The sequence below is a fragment of the Engystomops pustulosus genome, chromosome 3, assembly GCF_040894005.1.
Source record: "Engystomops pustulosus chromosome 3, aEngPut4.maternal, whole genome shotgun sequence".
NCBI classification, from domain to species: domain Eukaryota; kingdom Metazoa; phylum Chordata; class Amphibia; order Anura; family Leptodactylidae; genus Engystomops; species Engystomops pustulosus.
The window spans coordinates 166,942,388-166,960,258 of NC_092413.1; the positions used below are offsets into that span (position 1 = coordinate 166,942,388).

At 39.0% G+C, this 17,871-nt stretch overlaps 1 protein-coding gene across 1 annotated transcript; it reads right to left on the reverse strand.

The window, feature by feature from the left end:
* Positions 1-2,663: 2,663 nt before the first annotated feature.
* LOC140122241 (uncharacterized) lies at positions 2,664-10,298 on the reverse strand. Its single transcript, XM_072142895.1, has 3 exons — positions 10,262-10,298; positions 5,292-5,852; positions 2,664-4,294 (listed from the first exon to the last, which is right to left on the reverse strand). The coding sequence occupies exons 2-3, from the start codon at positions 5,848-5,850 to the stop codon at positions 3,393-3,395; spliced, it is 1,461 nt and encodes a 486-aa protein (XP_071998996.1). The 5' UTR covers positions 5,851-5,852; positions 10,262-10,298; the 3' UTR covers positions 2,664-3,392.
* Between the last annotated feature and the right edge of the window lie 7,573 nt (positions 10,299-17,871).

The window sequence follows — 17,871 nt, forward strand, 5'->3', positions numbered from 1 at the left end:
AATCCGGAAAAACATCTTTACATCAATTCATTGTGCACATGAGGTTGAATTGATCGGAGAAAGAGAGAACAGTGAATGGAGCTTTTGTCAAATTAGAATCATTTAGATGATGATAGAGGATAAACAGAGTGTGACATCAACATCAAAAACAACATTACAAAAAGATCAAAATGTCATTTTATTTGTTGTCTACCAAGCGTTGAAGAAACTGTACACTATATTCTAGATGCAAGTTTTTCACCTTTGGCAAAGTAATAATTTTATCAATTACTGCAGAATTGTATAACACGACAGCTATGCTGAAAGTTAAGTGACCATGGGTAGAGCCCAGGGCTGAAACAATTGGTAAAGGAGGATAATGGTCAATATATCTCTGCAACTAGATGTCAACTCAGTAACTTGTTTGATAGGTTAGATTTTGAAATGATTTACTCTGCATACACTGCTGGTGATGGCTTATACATGTAATTGCCCAATTATGCAGGGGTGGGAGCTGAGGACCCACTCTAAGCACAGTTTCGGACAGGATACTACAACCCCTTTATTTTTTTTCACTCTTTGTTTCACATTTTTCACTCTTTGTTTCATTGCAACCAATTGTTAAGATCAAAAAAGTTCTTCTTTGGTCATTAATGTACTCTGTGCCCCTATCTTGACAGAGAAAACTGAAATGTACATATTTTTGCTAATTTATTAAACAAGAAAAACTGAAATATCACATGATCGAAGTATCCAGTAACAGAATTTTCACACCTCGATTTGGTGAACAGATATTCTCAAGTCCCTCCCAAGATGCTCAATTGGGTTTATGTCTGTTCTGATGCCGCTGCTTTGTTATTTTAGCTGTGTGCTTAGGGTCATTGTTTTGTTGGAAGGTGAACCTTTAGTCCAGTCTGAGGTCCAGAGAACTGTGGAAGAGGTTTTCATCAAGGATATCTCTGTACTTTACCGCATTCGTCTTTCCTTCAATTGCAACCCGCCATCCTCTCCTGCGGTTGAAGAACACCCCCATAGCACGATGCTGCCACCACCATGTTTTATTGTTGGGCTTTTATTTGGAAGGTGATGAGCCGTGCCTGTTTTTTTCTACACATCCTGCTTAGAATTAATGCAAAAAGTTTAATCTTTGTCTTTGTCAGACCAGAAAATCTTATTTCTCACAGTCTAGGAGTCACTGAGCTCCTTTGGCAGTTTCTTAGACCTCATGATTCTCAGGATGTTCTGAAATGCAATGTGTGCTGTGATGTCTTATATAGAAAGGTGTGTGCCTTTCATAATGAAGTCCAAGCAGTTTAATTAAACATAGCTGGACTTCTATAAAGGAGTAGAACCATCTCAAGGAACATCCAAATGAAATGGTCAGAATGTGAGTTAAATATAAATGTCACAGTAAAGGGTCTGAAAAAGTATGACCATGTGATATTTCAGTTTTTCTTGTTTAATAAATAAGCAAAAATATCTACATTTTGGTTTTTTTCTGTCAAGATGGGGTGCAGAGTGTACATTAATGAGAAAAAAACTGTTTTGATCTTACCAATTGGCTGCAATGAAACAAAGAGTGAAAAATGTAAAGGTCTGAATACTTTCCGCACACACTGTATGAGTTTCCGTTTCCGTATCATTCATGATTTTTTACAGGTTCTCAATACATTATATGAAACATAAATAGATGCGTTAAAATACTGCTCGTCCTGCCAAAAAACATGCCCACAAGCGATTTCATCAGAAGCTTTGTTTCTTGGTAGTTGACAAGTAAAAAATAAACATAAAGAAGTGGTTTAACAGTAATTTCTCCAGTCTGATCAATTAGAATCCATCAGCTACAGTAAATCCTCAAGACTAGGTCACAATGAGATTAAGATTCTGAATATGAATGAGCAAAATTGTTTCTATTAACTAAAAGCAAGAAAAGTTCTTGAAAATATCTAGAGATTAACTCTTAAGACTATAGTATACGGTAACATTGCTAAACTTTCATCATTTACAATTATTAGGCTTTATTTACATAAGGCTAGAAAATCCCTTTAAGATAATTGAACCTTAAGTAGTCCAACTCAGCTTAATCTTCTTGGAAGCTGAGATATGGAGAGATGTTTGTAGAGTTATTTCAACTAAAAAACTGATTTGACTGTAGTGAATTGTACATTTTTATTTCCAACTAAGGCTTTTCGGTACATGAACATGATAATTCTTGGCCCTGTTTCCGGCCAAGGATCAGTTTGGGTGTAGTACATTGGTTAAAAAAAAAAACCTCTTTACTTCTTTGGATGAAACGAGATAGTGAAAAAGAATCCATGGGGCACATTTACTAAGGGTCGGAATCACGTGTTTGTCCACCGGGTTTCCTGAATTTTTCGTTTTTGCGCTGAATTCCGCCGGGATTTTGGCGCACGCAATTGTATTTCGGCGCCGGCTTTCATGTAACAGAAATCGGGGGCGTGGTCGTCGGAAAACCCGACAGATTCGGAAAAACCGTTGTATTTAAAAAGCTAAGTGTGTTGCAAAATCAATCACTCACATGCAACGGGAATAGGACCTTGGCGCAGCAGCTACACCTGGTGGACATCGGACGCACGACCTTAGTGAATCGCCGGAAGATCCGAATCCTCGTTGGAGAACGTGCCGCTGGATCGCGTCAGGACTGGGTAAGTAAATGACCCCCCATGTGTCCAATCTGCAAAAGGGAACCTGTACTATATTTTGAGGATCACAGATATGATTGGAATAAAAAAATATGTTTGAATGAGCTCAGAAATCCCTGCCATATATTGATAGGCTATCAATATTCAGCTATCTTGAAACAAGTTTGGATAGTTGGACATGAAGTCAGTGTCATCTAATAATGGCCTTTCCTGGAGATACCACCTTAAAACCACATTTTCTGCACATCCTGTGCCTAATTTTCATTTCTACAACTTTAATTATATTTCCATATTAATAACTATGCTGAACGCTCGCAGAAAAGTATTTTTCCATTTTGTGTATTATGTATAAAATACAACTTTAATTGTGTTACCAATTTTAATTGCCCAGTCACAGGTTTATATTACTGAATGCCAATATTTATACACTTTAATCATATAATTATGGCTATTTTGCATTTTTAATATCAATATTTAGCATAATTACATCGAAAATTGCATAAATGAATGGATGAATTGGGATAGTTTGGGCTGATTTCATGCTCAGCATCTTGGAAAAGTAACCATGACTTGTGTGATGATGACAGGGTCAAGCTGTCCCATATGCAACTCATTGCGAATTTATGAAATGACAGGCTTGACAATGTTTTTCAGCACTTTACTGCTCAAAAGTGGTGAAATGTATTCCATTATTTAATCATTCAAATGTAAAATGCTGAAGCACAGAATTCAATCTCTTAAATTATAGGCCTAGTCTTCAAGAGAATATAGTATAAATCCTGTGAAGAGTGAGTCAGATTCATCAGAAATCAATTCATTTTGGGCACTACTTAAAACCTGAAGCCAAATCTCATCATCTTCTCTTAGATGGAGCAGAACCGATCCAGAGGCTTGACAAACATTACGCTCACACTGCCTGCCTTGTGTCTGTATAACAATCTTAGCATTGTGAAGCAGGCCTATACGAAAAGATGAACGTGAAGACAAACTTATATGATATGTGAAAAAGTAGACACCTTCAATGTTGGCTACAAATGTACCTGAGTTTACACTGTATGGATTATTTTCATTTATGAAAATTTTATCAAATCTTATTGGTTGTCCGGGTGAGATTACATTCCTTGTTCCTCGGACACCAACAGAAAATGCAATATTCTCATGGTCCGACTGAGCCCCCTTTTGTCCTTTATCTCCCTTCCTTCCAGGTATTCCAGCAGGTCCACGATAGCCTGGTGGTCCCATAGGTCCCAGCTTTCCTTGGTCACCTTTTGGTCCAGCAGGGCCTATGGGTCCTACAGCTCCTCTTGGCCCAACTTCACCAGTAGCTCCAGGTACACCATCTAAACCATTAGACCCCTTTTCCCCATGATCTCCTTTAGGTCCTTTTTCACCTTTAAGACCTTTATTTCCTGTTTCCCCTTTAGTACCTTGCAATCCCACAGCCCCATTAATACCCGGAACTCCTTGTTCTCCTCTTTCACCTTTTTCACAATGAGCACAACTGTCTCCTGGATCACCTTTTGGTCCAACAGGTCCAACGTCCCCCTTATCACCTTTACTGCCTAATTCTCCTTTAACACCTGGCAGACCTTTTCTTCCCTTATTTCCTTCCAATCCTTGAGGACCTCTTTTTCCAACTTTTCCAGGTTCACCTAAAGATGCAGAAGTATGTTATTAACCATTTATCAAGACCTTTAAGTTTTCCATTTGTGAAAAAGACAACATACAATAGAGGAGAATATGGTGTTGTCCCCCAGCTGTTACATAACTACTGCCATCATGTCATAATAGACACAATATGTCAGGAGGGAATAGTAGTTCTGCATAAGCAAGGAAACCCCTGATATTGCATATCATAGATAAGGTATATGAATTCAAATATTTAGAATCATTAATATAATTTTAATAATAAAAAAATAAATGAATATTTTAAATGTTAATATACATATATTACATCAAATGTATATATTATATATAAAGACAAATAGATAGATATATTTTAATATTTACATCTTACATACAAATCCGGCTTCTGATTTGATTCCAAAGGCTTTCTGTTCCAATGGCCATTTTATACAGTTTTTTTAAAACTACATTATACTAGTATTTACAGTATTGTAAATGTGTCCTTGTACCATATATATTATCTCTAATAAGACTGACATCCCTGTTATTAGGACCAAATTTGTAGGCATACATTCCGATTACCTGATAAAAGTTTCAAGATAAAATGAAATACAATTTGTCATTATCAATATTAAAAAATGACATTGTTATTATTTAGCTGCTGCATTCTTGAACATTCTACACAAGGTTGGATAGAAGAACAGAATTATCTACCCTCTTATGTAACAACCCCCAGAAATACAAGGAGCTGCGCCTAATGAAAAACTCTGGGAAACTCAATCCTGTTACATCTACATTGTACAACCAATACATTGTGTAAAAAAGCCATACAGCTCAGTATGGACTTTCTAATGAGTGCAATGTAGAACATGGCACATAAGCAAATACCCTTTAACTATTTTGAAGATAAGATGTCCCCTGACATACAACCTATAGCAAATTCCCATCTTATCGAATGACTGAGACATTGTCTTATCTCTGTAATGAGGCATGATACAAGATGCCATTAACAGGTAATATTACCTGGATCCCCTCTGTCACCTTTATCTCCCTTTTGTCCAGGAATATTACAGACACACTGTTTTCCCTCTGTACTGTTTTCCATCGGTATTTCCAAGAAAGATTCCAACTGTTCATCAAATGGATAGCCTTTGTCAGTTTCTGGTAATGGGATGAAGGTGCCATTGTCCCCGACGTCTATAGACGCACTACCTACTGTAGGAGAGGGCCCTTCAGTGCTGGTCATGTTAAATACATCCAAGGTAATTGGTTGCTTTGGATCAATATTGATGGTAGATAGTTTTATATTGTTCTCCCCTCCATCTGTCACATTGCTTAAAACTGGGGTCACTGTTGATGTTACAGCTCTCTGGGAATTGACTTGAGTTCCATCATGTGTGACTGGATCAGTTTCAGTGTTTTCAAGGTCTACATCAAGAGGAACAGTAAATGCTTGTTTGGGCTCCTCGGCATCAGTACCATTGAGTGACTCCATTGTGAAGACTGGGTTAGATGTAAGGCTTAAGATGGCAAAGGTTGGAGAAGCCCATAGTAAGACTTGAATTGCTGCAAACAACTGCATACCTGAGAAAGAGTTCAAGAAAAGTAATGGTAGTGAATATTAATGTGATTAGACGTTAAACAGACGCAAGATACATTTCAGTAAAATGTTTTGTAATAAAACACAAAAATATCTCATATAGTGATGATAATGTTTATATGTAAGTTTTTTGTGTTATGTTTAATAAGGGTATGTTGTACTCTCTTGTTTATAGGTGCATTGAAAGTCTAAGCCTGCATTACACGACCATTGGGGAACATATATACGGCCACGAGCTTGTGGCCCTACATACATCCCCCGTAGGCAGGCAATGGGCGCACAGAGCTGTACGGTGCAGCACACATGCGGCTACGGCCCGGCGGACATATGTTCATGTAAATGCAGCCTTACCTATACTACAAAACTGTAAGTAGTTGTCTGGTTAGGGAAAAAATGTGGGTCCCCATCGAAAGAACAGAGAGGATGACAGTTTGTTGATTTCTATGTCATGTTTTTTCTACAAGCTGTACATACAACCCTACTTACAATACCAAGATTTCTACGTTGATAAATTACTACTTACAACTATTTGTATGGACTTTTATTTCCCTCTGTGTGTTGACCCTACAGGTTAAAAAAAATATGAAAATCACCTGTGTGCCTGCCTGTGTTTTTACAGCAGATGTCACAAAGCTGCACTGGATGCAATACTTTTTAATGGATCAGTGCCTACAGTCCTTTTTTTTCACACCATGTGACCGATCCATTAAAAAGTGGAGTGTATCCTATAATAGTTTTTCACAGATTGCTCATAGACAATTGTTTATTAGAATTAGGCGCAATGGATGTCAGACTAAAGAAAATCATCTGTGAAAACAGATGTTAATGTCTTTTTTTCACAGCCGATATTGCCCTCATTTGTCTGCAGGTACCCCAAGTAATGTTGGCTGGAAATTCTTATTTCAGTAGGATGAGCTGACCATCTGGCTGACATGATCTGATAAGGATTGGGTTATTGGTTTTTATATGAGCTATCAATTCTTTCTCTGGGAGACAAGCTGCTGCTATAGCTGTCTGCAGCAGCTCTACATTCAGAAAGTTGGGTGTGCATGTGTATGAGGATAGGTGTAAAAGCATTAGAAAGAATGCCAATTTACCAGACTAGTGAATATTTGTTGAAAAACATCATTTGCTACATTTTTTTTAAAAAAAACATTCTACAGATTCTGTGCAAATAGTAAAATATGCAATTAAATCCATTTCATTTAAAGGAATCCTAACATCTTGGATCTACCTATTAAGGTAGATCCAGTGGTAGGTTCAGCTAATAAATGCCATTGTAGCCCTTTTTAGGGCCGATCCTTTAGTGGCCGCTGCATTTGGTAACGTTTTTTTGCCCTAATATGCAAATTTGCGAAAGAGGCTACTGGGGTGTGGAGTAGCTGGAGATGAGGTTAAACGGTGTGGCTACTCCATGCCCCAGTAGCCTCTTTCAGTCTTCCTACTGTGTCATCTTCAGCGCGCAGCTCCTAGTAGCTGTGTGAACTCGTCCGTGCTCTGCAGAGACTGGTGGCTGTGCATACTTGGCTCTGAAGCAAGGGCTATTGCGCAGGCTCAATAGCTCGGAGCTGAGCCAAGCTGGCAGATACTGCGCGCTGAAGATGACATAGTAGGAGGATCGGGCATGGAATAGCCGTGCCATGTAGCCTCAGCTCCGGCTATTCCACGCCCCAGTAGCCTCTTTCACTAATTTGCATATTATGGCAATAAAACTTTTCATATTTGCCCCCTTGCTCAATTGCATATTTGGCCCAAAATTCAATTCGCTCAGCAAAGTTCTCCACGCCAAATTTTTTCAGTGTTGTGTTCGATATATCTTTACAATCCAGATGTGGACGTTTGAAAAAGTCACAATTTGGGCGCAAATCACAGCTAAAAAGTCCCAAGTTTGGTGCAGATAAACTCTAGTCACAAACAAGCGTAGGCAAAAGTTTAGAAGGATCTGCAGAAGAATCTGTGACTTTTGTGAGACTTTTTTAAAAACTCACCAAAAAACACACAGGGGTTATTAATCATTAGCTCAGCTCCTTGCATAGTTCTATGTCTATTATCATACATTTTATGTACTTGATGTCTTTTGCATGGTCTATCATGTTAACATTCTACTTATCTGCTGTCCACAGTCATTCTTATGCAATATATGAACATTTTAAATATAAACTGCACTTTTTTAATAAAAGTATTTATTATTAGGTTTAAGTCATATTATTTTAATTACATGATAGTTTTGGCAACTTCATTCACTCATTCCGGTGTGCACATAATAACATATATATTCACAATAGTTATAGAATATGTTCCTTATATATAGAAATTATATATTTGATTATCACCTGTATATCTCTGTACATACCTGTAGCAGTGCATAATGGCCAGTGGTTGGTATTGAGTATTTTCCATCTATGGACATGGTTTTGTAGTACAGCTGGTCCCCTACTTAAGAACACCCGACTTACAGACGACCCTTAGTTATAAACGGACCTCTGGATTTTGGTAATTTACTGTACTTTAACCTTAGGCTGCAATAAACAGCTCAAACAGTTATCAATGGTGTCTGCAATTAAGCTTTATTGTTAATCCTGGTTCCTATGACAATCCAACATTCAACTTAAGAACAAACCTACAGAACCTATCTTGTACGTAACCCAGGGACTGCCTGCTATTCTTATTTAGGATTTCTGTGCTGTGGCATAGGAAATGTATTGATGTTACTTGTTTTATGGGTTATAAGTATTATTACATGGATACTTAGTATGATAAACAGTATTGCACGTGCACTTTAATAACTCATGTCCATTTATATTTATCGTTGTACTATTCCATTGCGTTGATATATCGGTATTTGTATTGTATCAGATTCTTTTAACCCATAGATTGAACGTTTTTGTGTATTGTCATGTCACACTGTCCATACTCCTTACATGTTTTTAAATGTTTTATGGCATTGTGTGTCAGGATTTTAAAAAATGAATGATTTATTATGATCCTGGTATTTATGATCATTTTAGAGTGATTACATATGGTAAGGGTTGTGATTTATAGGTAATAGATAGTTAGTTATATGTCTGCCTGTGAAGCACCAGCTGTCTGTCATATTTATTGTGGCTTTGGCCCTTTAATAAATATCTCAGCAGTGTTTGGAATTATTTTTTTATATTGGAAAAAATAATAATGAGTGAAACTATTGCAAGCACATACACCGGGGGGGGGGGGGGGGTAGGGTGGTTAGTGGAGTGACCTTGCAGGGACTTTTTTGTGAATTTTATTTAAAATCATAAATCTGACTTTAAATGGCATAGTACTAGGAGGAGTTTTATGTAGAAGCCATTTTTGCTTTTAAAAAATCACCAAAAACACCATTGTAATTGTTCACCAAAAAGGCAAGTAAATCTTTTGATAAATGTTCTCCACAGACTCACCTGCCTGATATATCACCCTCTAAGATAAATGAAACAAAAAAGTCACATATACAGGCAGTCCCCGGGGTTACATAGAAGATAAGGTCCATAAGTTTGTTCTTAAGTTGAAAAAAAAATTTTCCCCAGTGACAATTGGAGTTTCACATTTTTTTTTGCTGTAATTAGACCAAGGATTATCAATAAAGCTTCATTACAGACACTTTACAGCTGATCATTGCAGTCTGGGACTGCAATAAAGCATCCAGAGAGTTTCACTGGAGGTGACAGGGGACAGAGGGGTCTGTCTTTAATTAGGGGTCGTCTGTAAGTCGGGTGTCCTTAAGTAGGGGTAGGGGACCTCCTGTAAATGTAAGACCAAAGTGACCCCCGTCATGTTTCTGCTGAATGTATACCCAGCCTTGTAGTGAAAAGGTAGAAAAAAAAATTAAAGGTAGGAACAATTATAGAAATTATTTTGTGTAAAGATAAAATAAATTAAAGTGAAAATCAATACAATAATCCTTTGTTCCACCTTAGCTTGACAATACGCAAGGATGTACTCATTTATCATTAAGCTGAAGGGTAATGTATTTTACTATTTTATGTGATTTTGAGCAGCAGACGTCCTGGCTGCGGCTGGTTAAAGTAATTTTGGACAAGAGACAGAATGAACTGACCAAAGCAGAAGTGGCTGAGCCAAGAGTCTGATGTGATCAGCAACGCTGCTAAAAATCCCTTCTGCAATACAGAGCTGACTATTCAAAGGGACGATGATGTGCATAGAAAATGCTGGAAATTTACAGGTTGGAAAAATCTATTAACTGTAGAACAACCAAAACAGGAGAGACAATTTTCTAAAAAGAATTTATATTTATACAATTTTTTGTATATTTTTTAGATTATTATAAATAATGCTGTCTTTGGTTCTACATAGATTTTCTGCAGATATTTTTACAGGCAATGTTCATCCCTGTCACATATATCATTTACCTTACCTGTATGATGGAAAAACGTTTGACCTTCTGAGGCGACTCTCTCCTTAGTAGAATTGCACATTGGATTGAATGGTATTAAATAAAGGACGACGAACAAAGGCCATTTGTTGTCAGCAGTGAAATGGGTGCCCCTTTACCCCATATAAATAAGTATAATCATAATACTTAACAGGACTTGTGATGTAAGGATCTATAGGCCCTAATGTAACCCATCTACTGTGCCTTGATCTGTAATTATAGTGGATGTTATAGAACTATTAATACTCTTCCATTAGTAGAGAAAATGCTCTCTGTTACACTGAAGGGAAAGCATGTAATTTTCCAGGAACTTGTACAAGTGATCTGAAAGCTATCAATTATAGAGGCATATTAAATGACTACACGCTTTCCTGATATTTTGTATGCTGAATAACATATCTTTATTTCAAATGAGCAAATTATTTTTTTCGTTTAATAAATGAAAATATACAGTATATGTGTCCATTTACTTCTACAGTCATGGATAAAAGAAAGTCCACTCCCTTGAGTTCTATGGTTTTATGTATCATGACTTTAAAGAAGGCCTGCCACCAGAATTTTACCCCTCAAACCAGTAATACCTGCTCATAAAGAGTTAAAAGTCCTCCCCATGTCACCTATAATTATCAGATGAGTCAACTTCTGAAGAGAAGAGTCACGTTTTCTCCAGGATGCCAGTGAACTACACTTCTTCATTTAACTGAGATCTCAGTGTCTCTCCAAATGTTGACCTGAGCAGACAGGAAGTCTTCTCCCTGTCCACTTCCTGTCCTTAACAGAATGGTGTCCTTCTCGCTGCATAGTAAATTTAGCAGTGAGCACTGTGTGGGAAGCTGCAGACTTACCATTTCATTCACCCCGCAGTAGGCAGGGCCATTCAATAGTGGGCAGAACCACATAGTGGTCAACAGGACCAATTTAGACAAAGGTAGAAAAATTTTGAGAAAGATTTTAATGGCTGGAGGAGGTAGATTTAAGCTGGGACACCTACATTACACTTTTCGAACAAAAGCATAGTAGAGGGTGAGTAAGATTTATTGTGCCTGTTCTTGATGACAGGTTCCCTTTATCAGGTCTTAAAATTAGTCAAAATGGTAGACCTTCTTTGGTAGAGATACAGGTAGTTATAGAAGAGGGAGCTTACATTTCAAACTATATATTTAATTTTCTTTATCTCTGGTTCTGTCCAACCATCTGAAAGATGATATTCTATCTTTAATATCAGACAAAAAGCATGGTTCTAGGTCCCATAGAATACACAAAAAGGGGCATCTGAATTGATATCAGATCATTTGCATATGACTTAAGTCGATGTTTTTTTAGGTAAACTGGCAAGAGGGACAGGATATTTTATACCCTATCTGAGGAGGCTAGTAGTTCAGTGGTGGCTGGTTCCCATTAAGCACACTGTAGCATAAGTCCTTGGCTACCATTTCTGTATGAAGGGCCTGTATTTTATCACACATATGTGATATACTTCTCTTTTGCTTTATCTATGGCATCATTCTTTCCAAGATCATTTCTTCTTCAAAATATGAAACAACCAATGAGCGTCTAGAACGACAAACAGATATGATATGTCAGGCTTCACACAAAATTTGACAATGTTAGAAAGCAGTTTTAGTTCACAGGTACAAACGTTAATTGTTGACATTGTACTGAAAAAGTCTTTGGACCAATAATAAACTACACACTAGCGTATCCTGTCCTTATTAGTTTCTATGTGTCAGTAAATATTCATAGCTACAACAGTCCCAAAATATCAATACACACAACATCCAAAGTCTCTGTTTATTTACTTCTCTGCAATATGAGATCTACTTATAAAAAGTAATTCACTTGCCTGTGCCCTCATTTATTCTTTTATCCGTTTGGTTCTTAATTATAGTTTACCAAAGTCTTTGACTCAAGCTGAAACAAAGTTGATGCATTGTACTAGCAATCCTTAGAGACAGTAAATGAAACTACAAAGTAACTCTCCTGCACAAACACAGACTGTTAAGCACCAGAAAAGGAGTATCAAGGGACCCCCGAAAACAGAGCATGTTATTGATTATAATATGTCACTGAGAGGTCTTTAAAAGTGTTTGAAAAGTCTGCAGACTTCAGTGGCAGGAGTCAAAGTGCTTGTAGAGACTGCAAGGGATTTAGCAGTTGTGAGAGAATGTGATTTTAAAAGGGGTAACTTTTTAACAAAGGGTTAAAGGGTAAATATTAGTCTAACAAAGTTTTAAAAGTCTATTGTTAAAGGTAGGTCGTTTACTCCTCTTCCAGGCCAAGTATACAAGGCTTCGGACCACTTAGCAGAAGGTTTCTGCAGGTGATTTGACAAACACAGGCGTTTCAAGACACTGAGGCAGCTGTGAAGAACACAATTGATATCCAAAAAAGGTTGTACTATATTTATGACTTATGTATGACATTACTACCCTATATTAGCAATGGATCATAATTTGGGCGATTTGGCAGGCAACACCAAGGACCACATTTTATACTGCCTTGTAGAGGTAATAAAGAGAGGAACCTCTAGCTGTGATAAACTTATACACAAATGTATAAGAGAGAACTTCCAGGACCAGTGAAGGTCCTACAAAGTTCCTCATCCCAAGTAGCTTAATTTTGATACCATGGGACACATTTACTTACCCATCCCTGGCGACGATCCCCAATCCAGAATGTCCGACGATAATGAACTCTGCCGCAATTCACTAAGATTTTGCGCCCGATATCCTGCATGTGTCGCTTCCCTGCTCAGGTCCGCTGGAGTTTACCTTCTTCTTGGTGTATGTAAGTGCATGTCTTGCTACACAGTTTTAAAGTTAAATCCCACGCTCAGTCCGAATCCGTAGGATCGCCGATGGCCCGAATTTAAGCTGCAGGTCCAAATGCATAACTTGTAACAAGGTCACCCAATTATCACCCGCCATTTACTATACAGAACTAATGTCCACTCATGTCACAAAGGGGCCACCATTCCTCTATGTCAGTGGTGGTGAACCTATGGCACGGGTGCCAGAGGTGGCATTCAGAGCCCTTTCTGAGGGCACTCAGGCCATCATCCAAGGACAGTGTCACCAAACATTGAATCTTCCTGCAGTCCCAGGTAACTTAATAGTTGCTGCTCTCTATTTTAAAGTGACACTTTATTGGCTGTTTGGAGGGAGTGTGTGTTTTCTCAACAGCAGCTGAAAGAGAAGTCCTAAGACTATAAGGGATTATAAATTTAGGTGATGTGTGTTTACCTTGTGTGCAGGGTTTAACACCTGTATGAGTTTTGTTAGGCACTCTTATATGGGGTCTAAATGGGCTATCAAAGTTACAACTTCTAGTTAAGGTGTTCTCTCGAAAGGAATTCTAGCTATTTTGAAGAAGGCAATACATAATAGCTTAATAGCCAAATAATTGTTCATCCAGCAGCTTTTCCTCATGACCCACATTCCCAGTGTATGAGCACAATGCTTCACCAATAATGAAGGAATTCTCAGAAGCTGCTGTTAGAATCCCGAAAAACTGCTGCCTTCAGTTCACGAGCTGCCTGATCTGTATACGCATAAAAATAAAATTGTCTCTGTATTCAGTTTGTGGTACTAATGGTCAGTGGTGAACCTAAACTTTCTGTTGCCTGAGGGGAGCTGTATAATGGTGGCCCCCTTTGCCCCATACAGTAGTAATATATCAAGTATTTTTTTTTGTAAGTGGGTTCTGCGTGCAGTGTCTCACACCCATGCTGACATCAGATGTAAAGAAACTCTATTTTTAAGTGTCAGCTTCTTCTTTTTTTGCAAGTGACTGTGCCCCTGATGCTGCTTCGGATCTTGCTGTCTGAGACAAGAGGCTCAACTCTCCTCATGGATGCTTAACCCCTTTCTGTTTTTCAGTTTCTGCTTCTATTATAGGTCCCCATGAGGTTGTGAGGCATTTTCGATCGGTGTATATATGGATAGACATTTATAGCCTGTTCATAAGATAGATAAGTGATGCTGAACCTTTTAGAGACCAAGTGCCCAAACTACAACAAAAACCCACTCATTTATAGCAGTGCCAACACTGTAATTTAAGAAGTACCGTATTGCTTCCTGGTCTGTCACAGCTTTTAAATTTATTGGTATCCTGAGGACACCAATACAGTAGAAAGGAAGAGAAATTTGTAATATTACTGTAGCTTACCTTCAGGGTCTTCTGAACAAGACGAATTGTCAGGGACAGCTCTAGCTACACCTTCCACTCAGCAACAGGCAGCATGGATGTGTCACTTTTAAAATAGCACTCAACACGGCATGTCGTGGACTATTTTGGACTGCAGAAGGAGACCTCAAGTCCTGTCTGGTGAACTCTGTGCTGGGGTGATGGCCTGGGAGCCAACAGAAAGGGCTCTGAGTGCCACCACCGGCACCCACGCCTTAGGTTTTGCATTAAGAGACAGATGATCAATGGATTTGTGGGGTTCCAACAATGTACAGCTGCTTTACTACAGACTGAACTATTAAAAAAATAAGAATATTTACTGTCATGTCAGATCATCCTCATGCTTAGGCATGTGGGCAAAAGGCTTGACACGACTTGACTACTGTTTAAAGGACATCCACCACCAGGATAAAGGATTGTAAACCAAGAACACTGGCATATTGGTATGTGCTCCCCTCTAGCAGGTTCTGCTGTTCTTTAAGCATCTTATGCCCTGATGTTTACAACAAAAAAAGGCTTTTAAAATTCTGCAAATGAGCCCTAGGGGCTCCAGGCTCTACAGGGGTTAATGGAGCCTCATGCTCCTCGAGTTCATTTGCAGAATTTTAAAAGCCTTTTTACTTAAAAACAAGAACTTAAGGAACTTAAGGAAGAGCAGAAACTGCCAGAGGGGGCACACAGCAGTATGTCAGTGTTCTTGGTTTACAATCCTTAATCCTGGTATTAGATGTTCTTTAATGAAAGAAACATATTTAGATTTGTAATTGTAATATCCTAGGGATTTATTACATGTCATGTTAATATACACACACATTTAAGAAGTGTGAATGCTTCCTACCACAAGAGGGCACCATTCAGCCATGCTGTATTCCCCTTTGCCTGCACATCAATGAACCTCTGCCTTCTTGAAACATCCAGGTTTATACAATGTGCATTAATAGACTGAGTGGAGCTTAAATTAACAAGAAATGACTTACAAATTAAGATTCAAAATTATGCTATTAAATTTAGAAAATAATTTGATGATTACAGATAATTAAAACCATTAACATTAGTGCTGCTATAATAAAAATCGTACCTGCAAAAAAGAGCAGGAGACATAAAATTTAACAGATTTTCTAACAATATCCAATTGCTTAATGATGTATTCAGAATACAAATGATGAATGATCCTAATTACAAAGCCTTACATCTGCCGTATGCCGCTGCTCGGGGTGTAATTATTGAATCTATTTAGAATCACAAGGGTTACAGTTTGTTGGACAGGACTTCAAAGAATAGAGTCAACAAAGTGCTAACATTGCACCTCTTCTTCAATAATGGCTTGTCTCGCAGGCTGGATTAAGAAGACTGAATAGGATAAAAAGAAACTTTACTCAATGACAGTGTGAAAATGGCACAGATATATCATACAGCCAGACAGAGTAAGCAGGCTGACATTAGCAGTGGGCAGCAAAGAGCATTCTACAGTGAGAAAAAATCATTTGCGCCATGTTAATACGTACATATTTTCTGTCACATTGAAGACAGACTTTTGTAGTTTCCATTAGCCCATGATGCCAGAAAATAAATGTAATTTGTGATTTGAGTGTTTCTTCTAAAATACATTATAAAAGATCGACATATTAAAGAGGACCTGTCACCCATAATTTCAGCACTGGGAGCTGCTTACTAAAGTAAGTAGCTCCAAGTGTTTAAGCAAACGCCGCAGTGTTAGAAGGATAGCATTACCTGAAACCTCCGGTAACGCTATCTAACACTGCGGGGGCGCACAATGTAATCATCGGACCACTTGTATTCATGAGGGGGCAGTCCGAGGCACTTCCCCGGACCATCCCGCTTGCTCCATATGCCGGAGGTGACTGTCGTGCATCATGCGGCAGTCACTGCCCCTAACCACGCCCCAACCCCGCCCCCTCATGAATAAATGTAATGCGATGATTACATTGTACCCCGCCGCAGTGTTAGATAGCGTTACTGGAGGTTTCCGGTAACGCTATTGTTAGGATTGGTACACAAAAGACAGGGGATAGTGTGCCCTGAGCTTGCCCCAACCTCTGTCCCTTCCTATAGCCCCCCCACGCTAAACCGTGGGGCGACTACTTGAAGACTCGAAATATTCTGGGTAAGTGCGGGAAGGGGAACACAAACAGACTGACAAACATAAAACAAAAAAGAATCGTAAACAAGCCGGAGTCACAACTAGAGGGTACGTCAAAAGCAGAATCAGTAAGCAAGAGTCAAAGTCCAAAACTAGCCGAGTTAGCAACAATATAGATACAGATACAGATACAGAGCAATACAAACTAGCAGCAACCAGGTGGAGAAAGGGATTTTCAAACACTGGCACTGGTGACTAGTGAAGCTGCAATTTATGCAGCCAGAACTCCACCTCCAGAACCTGATAGGTGCTGGACAGCATCTGGGAATTAACCCCTCATGGTGCAGAAACAACCAAGCACCAAGCAGAGGTTCAAAGTCCCAGCCACTCCTAGACAGCGCGAGATCTTAGCAGCCGCTGCCCAGGACGAGAGGTGGAGTTTGCGCGGATACGCGCCGGGGTTCGGAGAACGCTGCTGGTACCACCAGAAGAACCAGAAGTCCCAGCAATCTCCCTAGCGAACCTGACAGCTATCCTACTAACACTGCAGCGTTTGTTCAAGCACTAGGAGCTGCTTACTCTAGTAAGCAGCTCCTAGTGCCGACATTTTAGGTGACAAGTCCTCTTTAAGCAGCTTCTAGTCCCCTTTCACATTTTCTTTGGATGAACGGGATATAAGACGGGGGTTAAACAACAGTGTAAATGGGTTTTCAGAAAACTTCTTGTCTTTTTGTTTTATTATGAAAATTTTACTAATCTATTGACTTAACATAGATAGAGCGTCTGACACAAATGTGGGGATATTTATCGAGGCCTCTGCGCCACCTCAGCGGTGTAGAAGCCCTGAAGTACTCGCAAATACTGGCTTATTGCGATTATTTACCCCAAACCTGGAAGTGGGCCAGCACGGGGCGCTACTGTCTGCCTGAGCACTTGCTGCACCTATCCAATATTCACTGTGAAAATTTCCCGGCTATGTTTATTACGACGCCAGTCAGGGTCGCCTGATAAATATCCCCCATAGTCTAAGGCAGTGGTGGCAAACCTATGGCACGGGTGCCAGAGGTGGCACTCAGAGCCCTCTATATGGGCACCTGCACCATCACCCCAGGGCAGGGTTCTCCTAACAGGACTCAAGGCCTTTTGCAGTCCCAGACAGCCCAGGACCCTAGAAGGAAGCTACAATGATAATCCAAACTTCTTCTCCTTCTTTCTACTGTATTGGTGTCCATCGGTGCCTATACAATTTACACCAGGAGTTATAGGTTACTGCTTAATTTGTTGCATTGGCACTTTGCAAAAAATA